General features: G+C 34.4%; 1 protein-coding gene and 2 non-coding genes across 4 annotated transcripts in view; 2 read left to right on the forward strand and 1 right to left on the reverse strand.

Moving 5' to 3' along the window:
- Window positions 1-22,249, reverse strand: part of TNKS (tankyrase) — a 293,729-nt gene that overhangs the window by 169,905 nt on the left and 101,575 nt on the right. For both annotated transcript variants that reach the window (XM_077144426.1, XM_077144427.1), the window contains exon 3: window positions 20,241-20,336. In XM_077144426.1, coding sequence (XP_077000541.1) covers window positions 20,241-20,336 — 96 coding nt within the window. The remainder of the gene's footprint in view (window positions 1-20,240; window positions 20,337-22,249) is intronic.
- Window positions 5,718-5,821, forward strand: LOC143670074 (U6 spliceosomal RNA). The gene has a single exon (XR_013169255.1). It is a non-coding gene; the product is annotated as a U6 spliceosomal RNA (small nuclear RNA).
- On the forward strand, window positions 7,038-7,108 carry TRNAR-UCU (transfer RNA arginine (anticodon UCU)). Its single transcript has one exon. It is a non-coding gene; the product is annotated as a tRNA-Arg (tRNA).

Here is a 22,249-nt window from a genome sequence, read left to right on the forward strand (position 1 = left end):
CTCAATACAATTTCCATTCTTGATTTACAAAAAAAAAAGAAAATTCCTCAGTAAACTAGGATTAAAAGGATTCTTGTCTACTACTACATAGAAGCAAATAACCAAAACCTCTTTCTCAAATAAAAATCCAGTCTCGTTCTTGATAGTGAGACACCAGGAATTCCCATTAAAATTAAGAACAAGCTAAGAATGTTAATGTCCACCATCATCATTAATCTTAAACAATGTTTTAGAAGTATTGATCAAGATAACAAAATCAATACCAAAATAACATAAAATGTTAGAAGGCAACATCATACCAGTATCAGTAACGACAAATTTATTTACCTAAATAGCCCAAAAGAATTAAATAAAATGTTTTCTGAGTACTATTAAGAGGGCTCAGTAACACTGCTGGTGTTCTAGTTTGCTAGCTGCCAGAATGCAATATACCAGAAATGGAATGGCTTTTAAAAGGGGGAATTTAATAAGTTGCTACTTTCACTTGTAAGGCCGAGAAAATGTCCCAATTAAAACAAGTCTATAGTAATGTCCAATCGAAGGTATCCAGTAAAAGATACCTTGATTCAAGAAGGCTGATGAAGTTCAGGGTTTCTGTCTCAAGTGGAAGGGCACACGGTGAACACAGTCAGAGTTTCTCTCTCATATGGAAAGGCACATGGCAAACATGGTCAGGCTTCCTCTCTCATCTGGAAGGGTACATGGCAAACACAGTATCATCTGCTAGCTTCTTCTCCTGGCTTCCTGTTTCATGAAGCTCCTTGGAAGGCACTTTCCTTCTTCACCTCCAAAGGTCGCTGGCTGGTGAACTCTGGTTCTCGTGGCTATGTCATTCTGTTCTGCTCTCTCTGAATCTCTTCATTCTCCAAAATGTTTCCTCTTTTGTAGGACTCCAGTAAACCAGTCAAGACCCACCCAACTGGGTGGAGATGTGCCGTCATCTAATCCAGTTTAACAACCACTCTCAATACATCACATCTCCAGGGAGATGATCTAATTATAGTTTCAAACATACAATGCTGGATAGGGATTAGAAGAAATGGCTGCCTTTACAAAATGGGATTAGGATTAAAACATGGCTTTTCTAAGGTACATACATCATTTCAAACCAGCACAGCTGGTTACAAAATTCACATTCAAAAATCAAGTTTTCATATCTACTTTCACACACAATATATATTCTGTAATAGGAGTTAGGACCATTCATAACAGAAAGGAAAAATGTAAAATATCTAGAAATTATCCTAATTGGAATTAGGTAGAACCCATAATTAATAAAAAGTTCAGAACTATTCTTAGGAACATAAAATATCACTGAAATAAATGGAGACAGATGCCCCATATCTGGATGGGAAGACTCAAAGAAAGAAAGATGTCATTTATCTACAAATTAACCTGAAAATATAATGCAGGGTGGTGCAATGGTGGTTCAGTGGCAGAATTCTTGCCTGCCATGCAAGAGACCTGGGTTGGATTCCTGGTGTCTGCCCATACAAAAATTTATGTATATATAATACAATCTCAATGTAATTTCTCTGTTATAACTGCACCAAATGAATATGAAGTTCATCTGAACGAATAAAGATATGAGAACCTTAAGGAAAAAAATCTTTTGTTTTGATCCTGAAACATTATAAAATAATTGACGTGGTATGAATCTGGTGCCAGTATTAACAGATCAATGGAACAGAAGTCCATAAACAGGCCCAAAGATATGAGTGTATTAAATAATAAATGCAGCATTTTAAATAAGTGTTGACACGATGACCAGTCAATAAATGGATAAACACTAGAGAAAAATATGATGTTAAAGTACAGTAACATAATTTTCTACACAAACAAAATACTAGTGGATAGGAAATTCAAATGTAAAATATGAAGCCATAAAAACATTAAAAGAAAACAGAGGAATTTTATACAAGTTGTGATGTACTCCAAGCACTTTCTAAACTCACTCAAAGCTCAGAAACCTTTAAAAAATATAAAAAATTATTTCTTTCAGTGTAGTAAAGCACATTGCACAATGGCCAGCACAAAGCTAATGCAAGAAATGCTATTCTGTTATTCTGAAGAATAAATTAGATTTCATATGGAAGTTAGTAGAGTCAACAGTACAGTGACTGACAACTAGTAGGAACTATATATAAATAGCCACTTATCTTTAAATTCAACTACTATCTCTACTTCTAGAATTCAGTGGCAAACCTTGGTATCTGTTTTAATAGACCCGAAAATAATTAAAGTAATTACGACAACTAAACAGCATAAAGAATCATCATACTGACACAAATCTATGGTTTACCTAGTCTGTCCTACTGCTAAAGGAAATTCCTAATCTAGGGCAAGAATTAAATAGACTTCCTGATCTCAAGCTTATACTGTTAATTACTAGCCAGATTATCATTTATGGCTTTCTCTTATATTTGTTCAAATGCTTTTTAAATGAATTTATATTTCCTTCTAGCACCACCTTCTATATAAGTCTATAAGCTTATTTTCTGGTAAGTAAAAGGAACTTTCAAAATTTGTATTCTAAACTTCCTACACATTAAAATGTGAATATATATATATATGGACATCAAAACCAATCTTGAATTTATATTTTAACCAATCTCCCTTCCATTTCTGTCTTTATAAACTCAGAAAACTCATTATTAATACATCTTCTACACATTTTGCTCATCTTCCCTCCTAGTGTCTCATCCCAACATGTAAGCTTCATGAGGGCAGGATTTAATAGTTTTCTTCATTACTCATTCCCATTATACAGGATGGTGCCTGGCCTATAGAAAGTATCCATATTTACATGCTGAATGACTGAATTCTCTTCCATTTCCTCATTCCTGTCTAATACTTGGGAGTCCAGTCTAGGAAATTTTATACCTTTAGAGATACAGCGACTGCCAGTAAAGACCCATTGAAGTCTAAAAGTGACATATTGTTTTCTTTTGTTTCCAAAAATTTCTTTCATGATATCCAACATGTTACTTCATTACCTCATTTAAAATATTAGCCTACGAATACTCCTGGTATGATGAATCAGTTAAATATCACAGATAATTTTTAAACATCTCAAAATGTTTCAATACACTTTCAAGACTCTCATTAAAGGTAACAGCAAAAAGCAAATACGGTTGATGGGACTTCTCTTTCCCTTTCTTTATAAAAAATCTGGTGGATAACCTAAGGCAGTAGTTTTCAAATTTGACAGTGCATCAGAATTATATGGAGGGCTTATGTTAGATCTGACCCTCAGAGTTTCCAATAAATCTGGTAGACCCCAAATGATGCTAATGCTGTTGATCCAGGCACAACACACAGAGAACTACTGGCCTAAAAGTAAGAATAAAATAAGAAGGACAATTTCAAATTGTTGACAAGCCCCTGAAAAACTGAGGTGGTAATGCAGAGATTCAAAAGAAGAAATAAATACATTCATTATTAATAAGGTACAATTTATTGAATGCTTCCTGTGTCTCATGCACCAGAGTAAGCACTTTATGAATAAATTAATTCTTCATATAATCCTATAAGTAGGTATTATTATCATCCCCACTCTTTGGATGAGAAACTAATGGAAACTGAGACTTAGAAAGGCAAATTCGTTGCCCAAGTTCACAAAGCTAGTAAAGCAGGAGAACTGGGATTCTAATGCACATATTCTCGATCTCAAAACTTTCTCATACCTGTTATATAGCCAAAGCTGCAGTTTTACAGTATACAAACAAACCTGCTGCTGGTGATGTCTCCTCATCTATAAGAACAAAACAGGTTAAGAAGAGCATTGTATCTTACAGTATGAGTGAGCAACACCTCCTGTACCAAAGCTTCACTAAGTTGTTCTTTACGTAAATGGGTAAAGTCTAACTAGCCTCTTCCTTCCAGCTAGCATATTTCTAATTGACATGTATTTAAAAGGCAGGATGTAAGGTGTTAAATGTAAATATAAGGACAGTTCTGCTCGGAAAATATCAGGCATAAAAGTAGGTATCTGTTTGAAGGAGATTTTTGTTTCTAGGTCAACTTACATCGTGTGTTTCATAACTTACCCCCAGTTTACTCAGCCTCATAAATGAGCAATATAGTATGACAAAGACACTGATACTATGTAGCAAAACAGGGGGACATAGCAGGAAAGAGGGTATTATGCAAAATTCCACCAGTAACTTCTCAAACCCTATGCAAGTTACTTCACTTATGGTGTCTCCTTGATCCTACATAATTACCTACTATTCCTATTATTCTACTAAATGACACCTCATTTCTCAAAAAATAAAACTTCATGCTGAATATAGTGACTTTTTAAAATTTCAGAAAATAATTTCCTAAATTTGACTTTAACCAGGAATATTCAGACTGTTGGGGTATTCCAACTTTAGGCCGAGTCAAAGAGTATATGGAATTAATAAGGAGCAAGGGAGGAATATAATGAAAAGAAGGACTATGGGCTTCTCCACTAGTTACCAACTAATAAAGCTGCAGGATGTTATTTTGTCACAATTATAAATTTCAATTGTAAATAATCATAATTTTGCTTTTTATTCATTTTGCAAAACAAAAGTATTAAAAAATTATGTTCTCTGAGGTACTGTATGAATAGAAAATATATACGACTGACGGGTTTTGTCATATTTCACTCTCCTTAACTTCCCCTTCACCTGCTATCAGTGGAGACCAGGAAGGGAAAAAAGTAATGAGGCACTTCTACCTCTCCCAGCCAGGAAACATCAATGGAAGTCTAGTAGAGAGGAAAATATCTTACCATCCTTAGCAGTAATAAAGACCCCCCTCTCTAGTGTCAAAAGGAAATCTAGTCTTCTACCCACACTTGAGTAACAATGCAGAGCACTCCCACTTTTTGTCCTGCAAGGACAGTGTCAGCGTAAGCCAGCTAAAACAGAAGTTTAAGAGATCCAGAGTCTCATAACTAATAAAACAATGCCCAAGTTTTAATAAAACTCAATGTACCAAGAACCAAGATGATTTCAAACCGATTAAGAAAGACAATCAAAAAATGCTGTTTTAGGTTTCCTTTGTTGCTGCATAAATTACCACAGACATAGTGACTTAAGACAACATGAATTTATTATATTATAGGTCTGGAGGTCAGAAGTCCAACACAGGTTTCAGTGAGCTAAAATCAACCTCCTTTCTGGAGGCTGAGAGGAAACTGTTTTCTAACCTTTTCTAGCTTCTAGAGGCTGCCTGCATTCCTTGGCTTGTGGTTCCCTTTCTTCATCTTCAAAACCAACAATGGTCAGTCAGATCTTGAGCTCTCACTTTACATCACTCACAGTAATACTTCTACCTCCCTCTAAAACATTTGAAGACACCTATGATTACATTGGACCCACCTGGATAATCTCTCTATTTTAAGGTCAGCTAATCAGCAATCCCAATTTCATCTTATCTATTAATTCTCCTTTTGCCAAACAAACTAAAATATTCACAGGTTCTAGGGACTAAGACATGTACGCATGTGGGAGGTCATTATTCTCCCTACCACATATACCAATACCAATATGAGAGAGATGTTGGGGAATTATCTGACAAAGATTTAAAGCAACTATGAAAAAATGCTTCAATAAGAAATTATGAGTATGCTTGAAATGAATGAAAAATAGAATTTTTCAGCAAAAAAAGAAATTCTTAGCAAAGAAATAGAAGATATAAAGAAGAATCAAATAAAAATCTTAGAACTTAAAAATATAGTAGCAGTGCTTGCTTTGGCGGCACATATACTAAAATTGGAACGATACAGAGATTAGCATGGCCCCTGCGCAAGGATGACATGCAAATTCGTGAAGCGTTCCATATTTTTTCATTCTCAACTCCTTTGTCTAAAATTTAAAAGATAGTGAATATGTTTGAGGCCTTTTTTAACTTTTAGGATCCCGGATTTCATTCATTGTTTAACTTTATGTTTGTAATTGGTACAAAAATATAACATTTTTATTATCTGAGTACTCAAATTGTGTCATAACTTACCCAAATATATTTTCTATTGTTGGGAACCTTTTTAGCAATTTGTTTCATTCCACTAACAACCATAATTATAATAATAAAAGCATTATATGCATGTTTTACTTTTAAAAGAAAAAATACAGAGTAACTGGGGGGTGCAAGGGTAGTTCACTGGTAATTCTCACCTGCCATGTAGGAGACCCAGGTTCAATTCCCACCTCATGCACTTCCAAAAAAACAACAAGCAAAACAAACAATAATTCAACAAATGGTGCTGCAATAATGGGATACTCTTTGGGAAAAAAATGAAATGTGACCCCGCCATATGGCATTAAAAAATACACTAACTGAAATACAAACCCAATGAATGAGCTCAACAGTAGAATGGAGATAACAGAGGAATGAATCAGTGAACTGGACAATAGAAAAATGGAAATTAATCAAACTGAATAACAGACAGAAAAGAAGATTGAAAAAAGGAAAAAAGAATGGAGCCTCTGGGAATTATGATTAAAACAAAAGACCTAATCTTCATGTCAGTGGAGTACCAGCAGGAGAGAAAAAGGACAGAGCTAAAAAAGTACTCAAAGACATAATGACTGAACACTTCCCAAATTTGGCAAAAGACATAAAACTACACAGTAAAGAAGCAGAGTGAATCCCAAACAGGATAAAACTCAAGAAGTCAATATCAGGACACATCACACTGAAATATTTGAAAAATAAAAGCAACAAAGAAATCTTGAAAGAAGTGAGCAAGAAACAACACTTTACCCATACAAGAAAAACAATTTTACTGACAGCAGGTTTCTTAACCAAAACCATGGAGGTGAGATGAGAAAACTGAAAGAAAAAATTGCCACCCAGCATCCCATATCTAATGAAATATTACTTTAGAAATGATGGGGAAGTCAAGACATTCTTGAAGGAAAACTAAGAGAATTTTTGTTTACAAATATGACCTAGCAGAATAGTCAAAGGACTTTTGTAAACAGAAAGGAAATGATAAAAGAATAATCTTGGAACATCAGGAAAGAAGACAAAACATGATAAGTAAAAATATGGGCAGGGGTGCATGGGTGGTTTAGTGGTAGAATGCTTGCTTTCTATGCAGGAGACCTGGGTTCAACTCCTGGACCATGCACCCAAAATTAACAATAACAAAATTAAAATATGAAAATAAAAAAATCTCTTCTTGATTTTCTAAATTTTGCTTCATGGTTGAAGCAAAAACTGTAACACTGTATGATGTTCTAAATTAATGAAAATAAAATCATAGGTGGGGAAAGGCAAAGGGATATAAAGGAAGGTAAGATTTCTATATTTTAACCTGTAAGTTATAACACTAATAAATTGTATTAAGTTATATACACATAATGTAATATAGAGAGAAGCCACTAAAACAGCTATACAAAGAAGGATACTCAAAAAACATTGCAGTAAATCAAAATGGAATTCTAAAAAAATTCAGGTAACCCTACAGGAAGGCAAGAAATACAAACAAACAAACAAAAAATAGAACACAAAAAAACAGGGCAAACAGAAAACAAAAATGGTAGATTGAAACCCTAACATATTATTAAATATAAATGGGCTAAGTATATCAATTAAAAATCAGTTCACAGCACAGATGAGAAAACATGACCCAACAATATGCAGTTTATGAGAAAGCTCCTTCAAATTTAATGATTTGGCAAGTTAAAAATAAAAGGATAAAAAAAGATATATCGGAAAAAGAGCAAGACGGCGGCTTAGCAATGTGCGCGTTTTAGTTCATCCTCCAGAACAACTACTAAATAACCAGAAACAGTACAGAACAGCTCCTCAGGCCACGTCAGTGACTGGACACACAGCATACCCCAGTCTGGACCAGCTGGACTGGCTGCGAGCCCCCCACAGAACAGTGAGTTCCCCAAGCCGTGGCAGTTGGCAACCCTCCCCCATAGGCTGCTTCCCAGAGGGGAAAGGAAAGAGACTTTACAAGCAGTAGGGGCCGAGCCCAACCAAACACCAATTGTGGAATTAATTATCAAATTCTGACTACTAAAAATAGGCCCCTAGCTCAGGTGAACCTGGTCAAAGCGGAGGTCGCTCATTTTTGCACTGGTGCTAAGGGGGCAGGGCTGACATAAAAAGGGAAAAAAAAAAAAAAAAGAAGGAAACAGAGGTTTTTGTGGCTGTGTTTCTACAAAGGCTTGACTGCCTTTGGATACAGTGGCAGGGCTTCTCAGGCTGCAACTGCCCCAGGCATAGGCAGAAACAAGCTTGTTTGAGGTCTTGCCTGGAGCCTGTGCCCTCCCCAGGGGAGGGGTGAAGCCCAACACAGGTGGAATTCCTCCCTTAAGGAATTCAGACACCAGGGCTTGGTCATTTGAAGCCATTAAAACCATCCTACAACCTTTCCTCCGTCTCCACCACGCCCCCAGCAGAGAGAGTCTGCCAAAGTTAAAGATACCACATCATTTTATGCTGGTGGTACCTGCAGGCAGATAAACACCTCATACTGGGCAGGATAAGAAAAACAGAGGCCTGAGACTTCACAGGAAAGTCTTTCAACCTGCTGGGTCTCACCCGCAAGGAAAACTGAGGCAGGTGACTCTTTCCCCCTGAAAGGAGGCCAGTTTGGTCTGGGAAAATCCGGCTGGGGTCTATAATACCTAAGTAGACCCTCTAGGGGGGCGGGGGGGAGGAGGGGGGGGAAGGCACCATACAAGCAGGGCAAGAAACAAGAAACAAGAACTGAAAAACTCTCCTCTGTTAAACAAAACCTAAGCTAGAGGTCCAGATAAAGCTGAACTAAATGTCAAAGAACAGATGGACAACAAATTCATCCAGGAAGAAAACCCCAGGTAAAAGAAGTGAAAGCAATCTCCAGAATAAACTAATTAAGGTAATTAAATGCCTAGACACAGCAAAAAATAACAACTCACACCAGGAAAATTGAACTTATGGCCCAGTCAAAGGAACAAACCAACAATTCAAATGAGATGCAGGAGCTGAAATAATTAATTCAGAATAAACAAATAGACATGGAAACCTCATCAAAAACCAAATCAATGAATTGAGGGAGGATATAAAGAAGGCAAGGAATGAACAAAAAGAAGAAATCGAAAGTCTGAAAAAACAAATCACAGAACTTATGGGAAGGAAAGGCAAGGTAGAAGAGATGAAAAAACAATGGAAACCTACAACAGTAGATTTCTAGAGGCAGAACATAGGATTAATGAACTGGATGGAGGACGGAACATTTGAAATCCAACAAGAAAAAGAAATTATTGGGAAAAAAATGGAAAAATATGAGCAGGGACTCAGGAATTGAAAGACAATATGAAGCACATGAATATATGTGCTGCGGGTGTCCCAGAAGGAGAAGAGAAGAAAAAGGAGGAGAAAAACTAACGGAGGAAATTATCATTGAAAATTTCCCAACTCTTACAGAAGACATAAAATTACAGATCCAAGAAGTGCAGAATACCCCAAAGAGAACAGATCCAAACAGACGTACTCCAAGACATTTACTAATCAGAATGTCAGAAGTCAATGAGAAAGAGAGAATCTTGAAAGCAGCAAGAGAAAAGCAATCCATCACCTACAAGGGAAGCCCAATAAGACTATGTGTAGATTTCTCAGCAGAAACCATGGAGGTGAGAAGACAGTGGGATGATATATTTAAATTACTAAAAGAGAAAAACTGCCAACCAAGAATTCTATATCCAGCAAAATTGTTCGTCAAAAATGAGGGGGAAATTAAAACATCTTCAGACAAAAAAATCACTGAGAGAATTTGTGACCAAGAGACCAGCTCTGCAAGAAATACTAAAGGGAGCACTTGAGACAGATACAAAAAGACAGAAAAGAGAGGTGTGGAGAAGAGCGTAGAAAGGAAGACTATGAGTAAAGGTAAAAAGAAGGAAAATTAGATATAACATATAAAATCCAAAAGGGAAAATGGTAGAAGAAAGTACTACCTGTGCAGTAATAACACTAAATGTTGATGGATTAAATTCTCCAATCAAAAGACATAGACTGGAAGAATGGATTAAAAAACAGGACCCATCCATATGCTGTTTCCACTCAAAGGACATGAGGGCAAGGACACAAATGGACATTTGTACACCAATGTTTATAGCAGCATTATTTACAATTACCAAGAGATAGAAACAGCCAAAATGTCCATCAACAGATAGGTGGCTAAACAAACTGTGGCATATACATATGACGGAATATTATGCATTTTAAGACAGAATGAATTTATGAAGTATGTAACAACATGGATGGACCTTAAGGACATTATGCTGAGTGAGATTAGCCAGAAACAAAAGGACAAATACTGTATGGTCTCACTGATATGAACTGACATTAGTGAATAAACTTGGAATATTTCGTTGGTAACAGAGACAATCAAGAGATAGAAATAGGGTAAGATATTGGGTAACTGGAGCTGAAGGGATACAGATTGTGCAACAGGACTGAATATAAAAACTCAGAAATGGACAGCACAATAAGACCTAACTGTAATACAATTATGTTAAAACACTGAATGAACCTGAATGTGAGAATGAAAGAGGGAGGAGGGCTGGGGGCATAAATGAAGTCAGAAAAAAAAATAGACGATAAAGATTGAGATGTTATAATCTAGGAATGTCTAGAGTGCATAATGATTGTGACTAAATGTACAAATTTAAAAAATGTTTTTGCATGAGGAAGAACAAAGGAATGTCATTACTGCAGGGTGCTGAAAATAGAAGGTAATTAATATTTTAAAATTTCAACTTATGTGTAAGACTAAAGCAAAAAATGTTTATTTGGTACAAAATTTTTATTTTGACTAGTGCATCTCCCAATATAACTTATGTAGATAGTTGGCTGAACAACATAAGTACATGGAACCTTGGGTAGGACATGAGATTTTGTTCATTTGTCCAGAGTGATGCCCCAATGAGTCCCAGATGATTTGATCAGTGAGTGGAAAAGTATTTGCAAAGTCCCCTTTGGGGAATGGTGAGAATGGGGGAAAATTCAACTTCCCCAAGTTGAATTATTTTTTCTTTTATTTTTTTCCCCATGAGTCAGTTTACAAATGCACTTTTGACCAGTTCTCCTCCCAAGTTGAATTCTTGATATTCTCACAAGCAGTGTGGACAACCAAAGCTATAGGCTGAGCCCCCAGTCTTGGAGTTTGTTCATATGAAACTTAACCCCACCAAGGATAGGTCAAGCCTACTTAAAATTAGGCCTAAGAGTCACCCCACGAGAGCCTCTTTTGTTGCTCAGATGTGGCTTCTCTCTCCAGCCAACACAACAAGCAAACTCATCACCCTCCCCCTGTCTATGTGGGACATAACTCCCAAGGGTGTGGACCTTCCTGGCAACATGGGACAGAAATCCTAGAATGAGCTGAGACAGCATCAAGGGATTGAGAAAAACTATAGAATGAGCTGAGACCCAGCATCAAGGGATTGAGAAAACCTTCTCAACCAAAAGGGGAAGAGTGAAATGAGACAAAGTGTCAAAGGCTGAGAGATTCCAAACAGAGTTGAGAGGTTATCCTGGAGGTTATTCTTATCACCTTGTTATACAAGATGTAATGGAAAGGCTGGAAGGAACTGTCTGAAAATGCAGAGCTGCGTTCCAGTAGCCATGTTTCTTGATGATGATTGTATAATGATATAGCTTTCACAATGTGACTGTGTATTGTGAAAACCTTGTGTCTGATGCTCCTTTTATCTACCTTGTCAACAGACGAGTAGAACATATGGAATAAAAATAAATAATAGGGGGAACAAATGATAAAATAAATTTAGTTTGAAATGCTAGTGATCAATGAAAGGGAGGGGTAAGGGGTATGGTATGCATGAATATTTTCCTGTTTTCTTTTCATTTCTTTTTCTGAATAGATACAAATGTTCTAAGAAATGATCATGATGATGAATATGCAACTATGTGATGATACTGTGAATTACTGATTATATATGTAGAACAGAATGAGCATATGTTAAGAATGTTTGTGTTTCTTTCTTGTAACAGTTTTTTTTAATTTAAGATTAAAAATTAAAAAAAAAAGACATATCTCCAAAATGGCACCATGAGCAAAAAGAGTTTCTGTGTGACAAAGATAAATTTTAAACAACAGCGGAAAAAAAAAAGATACATCACACAAACATCATTGAATAAGAAAACCAAAAAATGCCAAGAGTGGTTACATCAATATCAGATGAAGTGGAATTTAGAGCAAAGAAAATTATCAAAGACAGAACTAATCCATCAAGAAGACAGTAATTCTAAATACGTATGTACCAAATAATGGAACTGCCAAATATATGAAGCGAAAACTGATAAAAGTGAAAGAAAAGATAAATGCACAATCATAGTTGGAAACTTCAACAAACCTCTCTCAATAATTGATGGGACAACTAGAAAGAAAATCAGCAAAGATACAGAACTCAAAACCATCATTAATCAACAAGATCTAATCAGCATTAACATCCAACAGCAGCAAAACACATATTTCAAGTATCTGTAGAACATATACCAAGACAGACCCTATCCTAGGCCATGAAACAAAAATAAAATTTCAAAATATCCAAAGAATTTAAACCATACAGAGGATTGCCCATCCAAGATGGAATCAAACAAGAATGTTTATCAGAAAGTTAACAGAAAAATCACCTAGAATCTAAACAACTTCTAAACATACTTCTAAATAATTCATGGGTCAAAGAGGAAGTCTCATGTGAAATAAAAAAAGAATACCTTGACTTGAACGGAATTGAAAATATAATACATCAAAATTTCTGGGACACAACTAAAGAAGTGTTTAGAGGGTAACTTTTAGCAGTAAATGCATAGATTAGAAAAGAGGGAAAGTTTCACATTAATTTTCTAAGCTTCCACCTCAAGAACCTAAAAAAAGAACAAGATAGACTCAAAGCAGCAGAAAGGAGATAAAAAAGAGTAGAAATTAATTAAATTAAAAACAGAAAAGACAAAATACTAATGTAATAAAGAGACAGTTCTTGAAATGATCAATAAAATTGAAATCTTGTAGACAAGAGTGACCAATAAATAAATATATAACCCTACAGATTAGCAATATCAGAAAAGAAATAGGGGATATATCACTACAGATGCTGTAGACAACAAAAGCTTATCATGAGGAAACACTGCAAATATCTCTACACACAAATTTGACAACTTAGAAGAAACAGACCAATTCTAAACTATCAAAAACACACAAGTAGAAATATATAACCAAAATACTCTGAATCTATTTAAAAAACAGAATCTATAATAAATAATTTTCCAAAAAAGATAGTACTACATCCAGATGGTTTCAGGTGAAATTTATTGAACATTTACGGAAGAAATAATACCAATAACTTCATGATTTCTTCTGGATAATAAAATAGAAGCAGGTGGAACATTTCCTGAGTCATTCTATGAGGCCAGCATCACCCTACTTCCAAAACTAGATAATGATATTACAAACAAGGAAAACTGCAGACCATTATCTTTCAGGATGGAAATATTTTGTATCTTGGCTGTATCAATGTCAATATCCTGACTGGATATTGTACTTACCATAATTTTGCAAGATACTACAACTAGGGGAAACTGGGTAAAGTACACAGGAGACCTCGGTATATTACAATTTCATGAAAATCTTAAAATTGCATGTGAATCTACAATGATGTCAAAATACAAAATTTTAAATGAACAGAGGCATTAACCCTTAAATACTCAAAGCATTAACAAATCGTAATTTACATGTCTTATTTTTAAAAAGCAAATTTTAACTGTGATTATTTTATTATAAAAAATTTTAAAATTTTAAAAGAACATTCTGAAATAGCAGCAGTTTGGTTGTAGATGTAGCTTTAATACAAACCAATGAAAATCCTACACAGTTGTTAGTTTCCTAAGGAAAATGACATCTACTCTCAGCGATATACACTACTAACAAGTTATGCTTCACAAATATGTCATTTTGATGAGTTTAAAGATGTTAAGCCTGTTGGCCTTAATTACACAACACAAAATGGTTGATGAGAAACAGCTTGAAATACTAGAGTGCTGGGGTTATATGAATAGAAAGACAGTCTCTGTGCTTATATATAAATTGTCTGTAACTCATATAACACCTATTAATATTATCTGAACTGTCTTTTACTTATGAAGAGCTCAGAGATACTGAACATGACATTTTACTTTATAGAGTATAAATATTTTTTAAGGTATCAAATGTTAATCTAGTCTATTGAGTAGAGAGCAAAGACGCAAGAATAGCATTTATAAATTGGATATATCAATTTATTAACCAATTAATTCATTTTATTGTAATAACACAATCATGAAGCTTATAGGTAATATGGTAAGTTTTCTTTTTGTGAAAGGAAGAACCTTCAATTTAAGACAGAAGAGAAAAATTACACAGCAAATTTAAGCCCTGCGTTTATGAGTCAGTTCAATTTCAAATGTTTTAAACCTTCCAAATGAATGAGTAGGTAAAAAAAAAAAAAAATCTGATTCTGCATTTATAAGAGCACTGATTCTTGAGCCAAACTTCTGAGTTCAAATCCCAACAATTCCCCTTAATAACTGTATGAACTTGTAAAAATAACTTAACCTTTCTACCTATCAAAATGGATACAATGATAAATCTACTTCATAGCACTGTGAGAATTTAATATCCTTAGAACAGTGCCTGGCTCAGAAGCATTCAGGAGATGACAGTTAACCACTATTATTATTATTATAATATTGTGTTTTACATAACATTTTCTAACTTCTAAAGGAAAGTTTAGCTTGGGGCAAGTAGTCTAAAAATCATTCAATAAAAACTACTAAAGAAATTAAATAAGTGCTAAAAAGAAGAAATTAACTAGCTCAGACAAATTTTTGACCTTTATAAGGCACAAATAAAACTTTCAAATTTAAATCAATGTGTCTTATGTCAGACATGGTGTTTCAAAAGAAGCACTGTTTTTAAATTCTTTAAGCACAATTCTTAAGCACTGTTTTAAATTCTAAATTATTTCCATGTTTCTACAGTTTGAAAAAAAAAGTGTTTCAACTACTTTTAATAACAAAATCTTTTCTTTTTCTACTCATGCCTAAAATTATGAAACAGATGAATTAAGCCATTAATAAAATTCCTTAAAAATCAGTTACAGGATTAACATTTTCAACATATCTTCAAAATGAGTACTTGTACATTCTTTCAACAAGTTTTAACTTCCTTTGCTTTAACAATAAGGGGGATTTTTTTTTTAATAGGGAATTCATCTTAAAAATTTTCTGCCATTTAAATGGAGATAGATAAAAGATAGTTTCCTTTAAGTGAAAGCCAAGACTTATTTTTCTCATCCAGTTTATTTTCCAGGATGCATTAAATATCACTAGCCTTCCTAATAACTGACATAAATAAAGGGCATGAGAACTCAGTCTTCAATCTTGTAGGCTGGGTAATAAAAATGTACTCCACATGATGTCCAACATGCTACATTGCAGTAGAACTAATATGAAAAACAAGTGAATTGACAGAGCAATAACCCAAAGAGAAAAGTAAAAATCAGGCCCTGCTTTAGAATCTGGAAGTCTGATGCTAATAGCTACAGGCAGTTTGATCTTGCCAGAGTAGTAATGTTCTCAGCCAAAGGAACTATCCAAAAATCTGCTGATTTCAGACTCATTATATACCTCAATCATCATACCAAACAGTAATTTTCAAAAAAGCAATTTTTAAAATGTGCCTATGTTTTTAAGAAGTGCACATACTATATAAGCAATTCAAAACAATTTTTAGGAAGGAGTACAGTAAGTAAGGCTATTAAAATATGACATGAAAGCTCAGATGATTAATAGTAAAGAGCATTTACAGGACCTGGAAAATATGCTGCCTTTAGCTATGGGTAATCAGACCTTAGATATAAGTGTTTCTTTGATAATTTTATATACTAGGCACTCTAAGTCCTGAGGACAAAATAGGAGCAAAACAGGCAAAAGCCCAAACCCTTATGAAGCTTCATTCTATTGGGGCAAACAAACAAATTCATGGAAAAAATAAAATAGGCTCAGGGGATTGGGGGACAAGAAGTTCTCACTGAGGAAGAGACATTTGAGCAGAGAGTTGACTGATAAACCATGTGAAGCACTGGGGGTAGTGTTTCAGTTTCAGTAAATAGCATGTTCACCCAGACACAGAAAGGACTTCATCTGTTTGAGGAACAGCAAGCATCCAGGTATAGCTGAAGGAAGGGAATGAAGGGAGAATATAGTAGAACACAAGACTGGATATACGTATGGCTGGGGGACAGACCACAATAGGCCATGGTTAAAGGGTTCAGATTTTATTTCTGCATAATGGGGATATATTAAAGAATTTTCTGATCATGGGCTATCATGATCTGACTTATGCTTTACAAAGAAGACCCCACCTACACTGAAGAGAACTGAAGTGAGGTAAAAGTGGAGGCAGAGAATCATTAGGAGGCAAATGTTGTCATAAAGGAAAGAGATGACAAGATGTAGACCAGAACTGAAGCAATGAACCTGGTAAGAAATGTTTGGAATTGGGATAAAATTCTAATGTACAGTATTCAGAATTACTGGTGGGTTAGAGGCAAAGTGTGAGGAAAAGAAAGGAATCTTAAATTTTTGGTTTGAGCAAAATCTAGCAGCTTTGGTAGGCCGAGTATAGATCATTTAAGTCCTCATAAATCATGCTAAGGATATTTGGTCTTATTTGAAGAGAAGCAGGAAGCAGTGCAGTAGGATAAAAAGGCAGGATTCTAGATATACTAGATTACAGGTCAAACTCATACCAGACCCTTGGTAGCCCGGGCCACAGCTAATTCCTTCTGAAGAGCCTGGGAGCCTACACATCAACCACAGCTTAGGATTTCCTCATAAACACAATGAATCCAGGTTTAGGCTTATTATTGAGCCTTAAATCTACTAAAACCCCTAAATCTACTAAGAAAATAATGGGACCAATGATCTCGGCAACTTTGCAGCCATCTAAACCCACTCACTTAACATCCCTGCCATCCTTAGTCCTGCCAGCAAACTCCTTGGGTCACCCAACCTTTCCCATGGATGCTAAGTTCGAGTATGGTAAAGATATGCAAAAATTCATTTTACTGAAATGGTAAATTAAATTCGGTAAAATGAATCTAAATTCACAAAGAACAATAAAGGTTACAAATCACCTGTGTAAATATTAAATTAAAAATTAATGTTGCTGAAGAGTAATTAATGCTCTGTGGGAATGTTCCAGTAACTAAATAATATATATAAATGTATATATCAAGAATAATTACATGTATAGAATAAGTCTGATTTGGTTAAAGAGAAAGAGGGGTGGGGTGCACACATAGTAAAAAAAAAAAGGATATCAATAAAGTATACCAAAATATTATCTCTAGATGATATAAATACAAATTATTTGCTTTCATTTTGCACTTTTATTTTCTTCCTTAATTTCCAAAATGAATGTATTTCCTTTATAATCAGAAAAAGGCCAAAAGATATGTTACTTAAAAAAAATCAATAATCATAACATACCAAACCCAGCTCTTCAATAAAATCTACATAGGCTGTTATACCCTTGTTTCTTTCAAAAGCAGAGGAGAGAAATAAAAACAAAAATAACCCTTCAACTTCTTCATGTGGCTGTCCAGAATTTGAAACTAATATAAAACTTAAGATTTCTTTTAACCATATCATTCACTTACATAATAATTCAGCAATGAGTTTGATGCGTCTCTTCAAGTATACATTCTCTTAAAGCCTAAGTTTGCCATCCAAAGCAAGTCATTACATACTCTTAACTATAAAACTAAGCACATATTGTTGCTTTATATAGCTTTGTAAAAATCCATGCACTCTTTCTGCATAAGGGGATGCTAGCCATTTATATATTTTTCAAATGTTCTATAAAAAGAGATTTTTTTTTCACCTTATTATTTTCCTTTAAGGAAAAAAAAAATATATATATATATATATACCTGCACACAATTTTGCCTAATGTACAAAAGTAGTAACATAAAAGATGGGATATGGAAAGACATTTTCAACAAACAAATTCTCAGAAAGTAAAAATTAAGAATGGAAACTTCACTCTCAACATAAAGTAATAGTACTACAACTGCATGGGTTATCAAAACAAAATACAAAACATCACCCATACCAATCGCTACTAATTCTAATTTGAGGTGTAAAAGATACCCTTTATATCAATGCTTACTCTTTTTAATCAAGCTTTGGAAATAATACTTTCATCACAATTTCATTGGAAAGAATGGCTTAGTAGAAAATCTACAAGGGCAAAAACATATTTTGGAATATATTTCACTTAAGTGTTACTTTACTGTGACATGTAAAATGAATGTACACATATTAGTAGTTTATATTTTCAAAGAAATAAAAAGAGTTTTTTCTTTTAAGCCATATCTGAAAAGTTGTATATCATTTCCAAGAAAGCAGATATGCTTGAAAAGAATAATTAATGAAATCAGTATTATGATCAAAAAGAATTTAATATCTTCCTATCTAAGCAAAGTATAGTACTAGATGCTTTTCAAATCAAGTTTAATAAATACGGTATCTATCCTCTAGGAATTGTCAGTCTTCATGAGCTATCACTGCTAAAGCTCTTTCTCAAAACTACCAGCAGCCAACATAATCTCCCCTGAAATTCATAACAAATCAGGAGACAGCTTCTAGTTGTTAATAACATCAACTTGTCTTTTAAAAAAGTGTAAGTGGGTCTAAAAGCAGTGTTGCATTAAATGAATCTAACAAATGGGCAAGGCAAGCATTAAGGGTTGAAGAGAAGAAAAGGTCAGATGGAAGATGCTTGGATACAGAGACAGATTTGGTTGGCGTTTATAATATACCTCCTTTGGTATATGTTTCTCCTTTGGCCAGATGCCACTCTAAGGCCCCTATTTTTGCCTAGGGCTTTATTAAAATAAGAGATTGAAAGGCTGTAGATTCTAAGCAGGTCTGAGGCTAAATATTTTCATTTCATTATTTAAAAATTTATATTTACATTTAAATTTCTTTTTATATGCACTGGTTTAAAGCAGACTTATTCCTGTAGTGTATGTTATCTTGATTCACAACTGAATCACCTAAACTTTTATTAATTGAGGAAAGTCATAGTACTCTGATTTAGCAGAGACTACATTAATTTCAGCACAGGAGGCTGTCTTTCTATGCAGAGTAATTAAGCAAAATTACATATATTTTCAAAGCTTTCTGTACATAAACATATTCCATTCACCTTAGAATCTTTGTTAAAAAGGAACAGCATTGACTCTGAACCTAAAAGTAAACAAAAGATCTATTTTCTTCAAACGTGGGCATATGTGAAAGGTAGTTAAAAGTTATTTACTTTCACACAACCTAAAATAATACTGTCAGCACTGCAGTGACAAAAAGGCTCCAAATTACTACAGTCAGTTCAGTAAAAGAGGGCAAAGGCAGCAGAACTTATACGCTAAGACTAAAACAAAAATAGATCCAATGCAGCATTTTGAGAATGAAGATCAATGAAAATGGTTGCTATTATCATATCACTTATAGCACTGTTTCCTATATTGTTATGAGAGACTTTTTCTATTTTGGCATTTCCTCCTTGCTGGTTCCTGGCATTTGTCTTAATAAAACTAATACTTAAGGAAAGATTTGCATATCTGAAGTAAAAAGGTAATACATTGCCTTAGTTAAAAATTACTTAGCTATCATGGTAAATAATAAGGGAAAATGATAAAAATGCAAAAGTATGGCAAAAAAGGAGCAGCAGCACATTTTATATAACTATCGATCCAAGGAATATGTCAGCAGGTTGTCTTTCCGATCAAAACTAGTTTTATAGTAATACAAATACCTTTGCCTGGTCAACAGTGAAGGTCTTAAAAGAGTCAACTGAGAGGATGAGGCAGAGGAAAATTATGACGTAAACCATAAAATGTGACTAAAATATGAGTAGAGAATGAATATTATAATTTATCGCTAGCTATCATTCTCAAAATGCTAAGTAGAATATATTCTAAGTAGAATAAACAATCCATACTTCTGATAGCATAGCAATTAATGAGACAGTTAATGTATGAAATCAAGAATACAGTAGTAGATAATAGCATATATATATATTTGTTTACCTTAATCAGTGTGAGAAATTAAACCTCAGTGGGAAAAAAATAAAGATTTTCAAAATCAAACTAATAGTTCCATAGGTAAAATAATTTGGTAGCTTTCTATTTTCTTACCTGTAAGGACAGCTTTTGCTGAAGGATCTGCCAGGTCTAGGGCTGATTTCCCATCAGTGTTCCGAATGTTTGGATCAGCTCCGTGCTGCAGCAGCACTGTGCAGGGAAAGCAGAAACAGTATCTTACCTCGGGGATACAAAGGTTATTTTCTGTTAAGTGTCGCCTCGGCATGGTGTGGGCATAAACATACATCGCACAATTTTTTTCTCTTTCAAATAAAAGAGAAAGGGGGAAAAAAAAAAGAAAAAGAAAAAAGAAAAAAAAGCACTGCAGCAATAGATCCTCTCTAGAGTAAAGCAAAGTTGGCAACTTATGGTATAGTATTATCACATGACTTAACATCATAAACATGAAACTAGAAAAATCTTGCAATACGTAGTTTTGATTTCCCTCCTTCACACTGCAGGATGGAAAACTAGCTGTGTGCTCACTGACTCACACTGTGAAATATGTTCACTGTGAACCTGCTCTATCTTTACTACCATTGTTGCTGCTGCTGCTGCTTTACTGCTGAATTTCCTAAAGCTTCCTCTACTCAGAATAGTTGTAATACTGTGCAAGCTTTTAGTGGCTCACCGCGTACATATGAAATGCACCATAACATACTGGGCTTGCTTCCAAGAAGTTTTACAGAGGAATGCATGCAACTCTGGTTCCCTTTCAATCTAGCTGCCAAAAAGAACTGCCTTCTATAATATTCTTTCCCACAAACATTTTCAGAAACAGACACTCAATCACTATAATATAAGCCAAGGAAGGGGTGTGGTACATGTCACACTGAGTAAGAAGTAGCTACAGAGAATTCTTAAGATATGGAGGCTCCTACAAAAGAGAATCACTGTTTAAGTAATATCTAGGTGTAATATTTTATTAATTTAATTTTTAATTGTGTGTGTGTGTAGGTACTATAACATTATTTAACCAATGATCAAACTAATAAATACATTAAAAACTAGTCGAAAGAGGCAGTTTAATTACAAGTTATTCTAACAGTTCAAATAGGTGAGAATTTTGTGTAGTCCTGACAACAGAGGTTTCCATTTACACATGTAATTTAACATAAATTTCAAGCAAAGTAGAAATACTAAAGCCAAATAATAAGTGGTTAGAGGCATGTTACAGAATGTTAACACATACACACACACAAGATGCACTCCCGTTGATGAATTCCAAATTTCTTTCATTAACAGTCCCGTGTTAAAAACAAACATTCTTTGGGAATGTTTAAGATAATCCTTACAAATCATTAAGCATTAAGTCCTGCTGTTTTGAAGATCTTTCTCTGCCTTTAATGTATAAGCCATCAATTCAATGGCTTTGTTATACTATACAAAGGAATGGTCTTACATAGAATTAAGCATAGCTGTAAACTTGTATATCTGCATCTCCTATGTTAGACCTTTTACAGTTTTAGGTAATAAACCTAGCCTTGGCTTGAGAAGATACAGTGGGATCTTGCAAAGATTTCCTATATTATTTTATTCTAGAATGTAAACAATGAACACAATTATTTTCCAGATGTTTATAAACTGACTTAAATATAAGTAGAACAAAATATCAAGTACCACAACTGTTGTTACTCTTCCATAATAATGACTAGAGCTTTCACAGGAACTTTTTTTGTTGTTTTTTAATTTCAGAAACCTTAAAAAGCCCAGTGTGAAGATCTGGCTTGTAAGGGTCTTTATCATAAAGAAGACTCATGTAATAAATGTAAAACTGATAACTAAATCATTACGCAGTTGATGAGCGAACACATGCAAAGGATAAGAAAATAAATCACAATTCCCATGAAAAGCAGGGATTTTTTTATTGCATACTTCAGGAACTTCGAAACTTGCTTTAAACAACAAGTAAATGAAAATGTTAATTTACAGTGCTTGATAACAGTATGATGGGAGCTTTCATACTGCAGCTTAATGACTGATGGATGCTAAATACTAACAGCCTTACAGCTCCTCCAAAAGTCACTTAAAACCCTAATCTTTTTGTTGTAACCAGTACTTCA

This window comes from Tamandua tetradactyla, chromosome 26 (assembly GCF_023851605.1).
Source record: "Tamandua tetradactyla isolate mTamTet1 chromosome 26, mTamTet1.pri, whole genome shotgun sequence".
NCBI classification, from domain to species: Eukaryota; Metazoa; Chordata; class Mammalia; order Pilosa; family Myrmecophagidae; genus Tamandua; species Tamandua tetradactyla.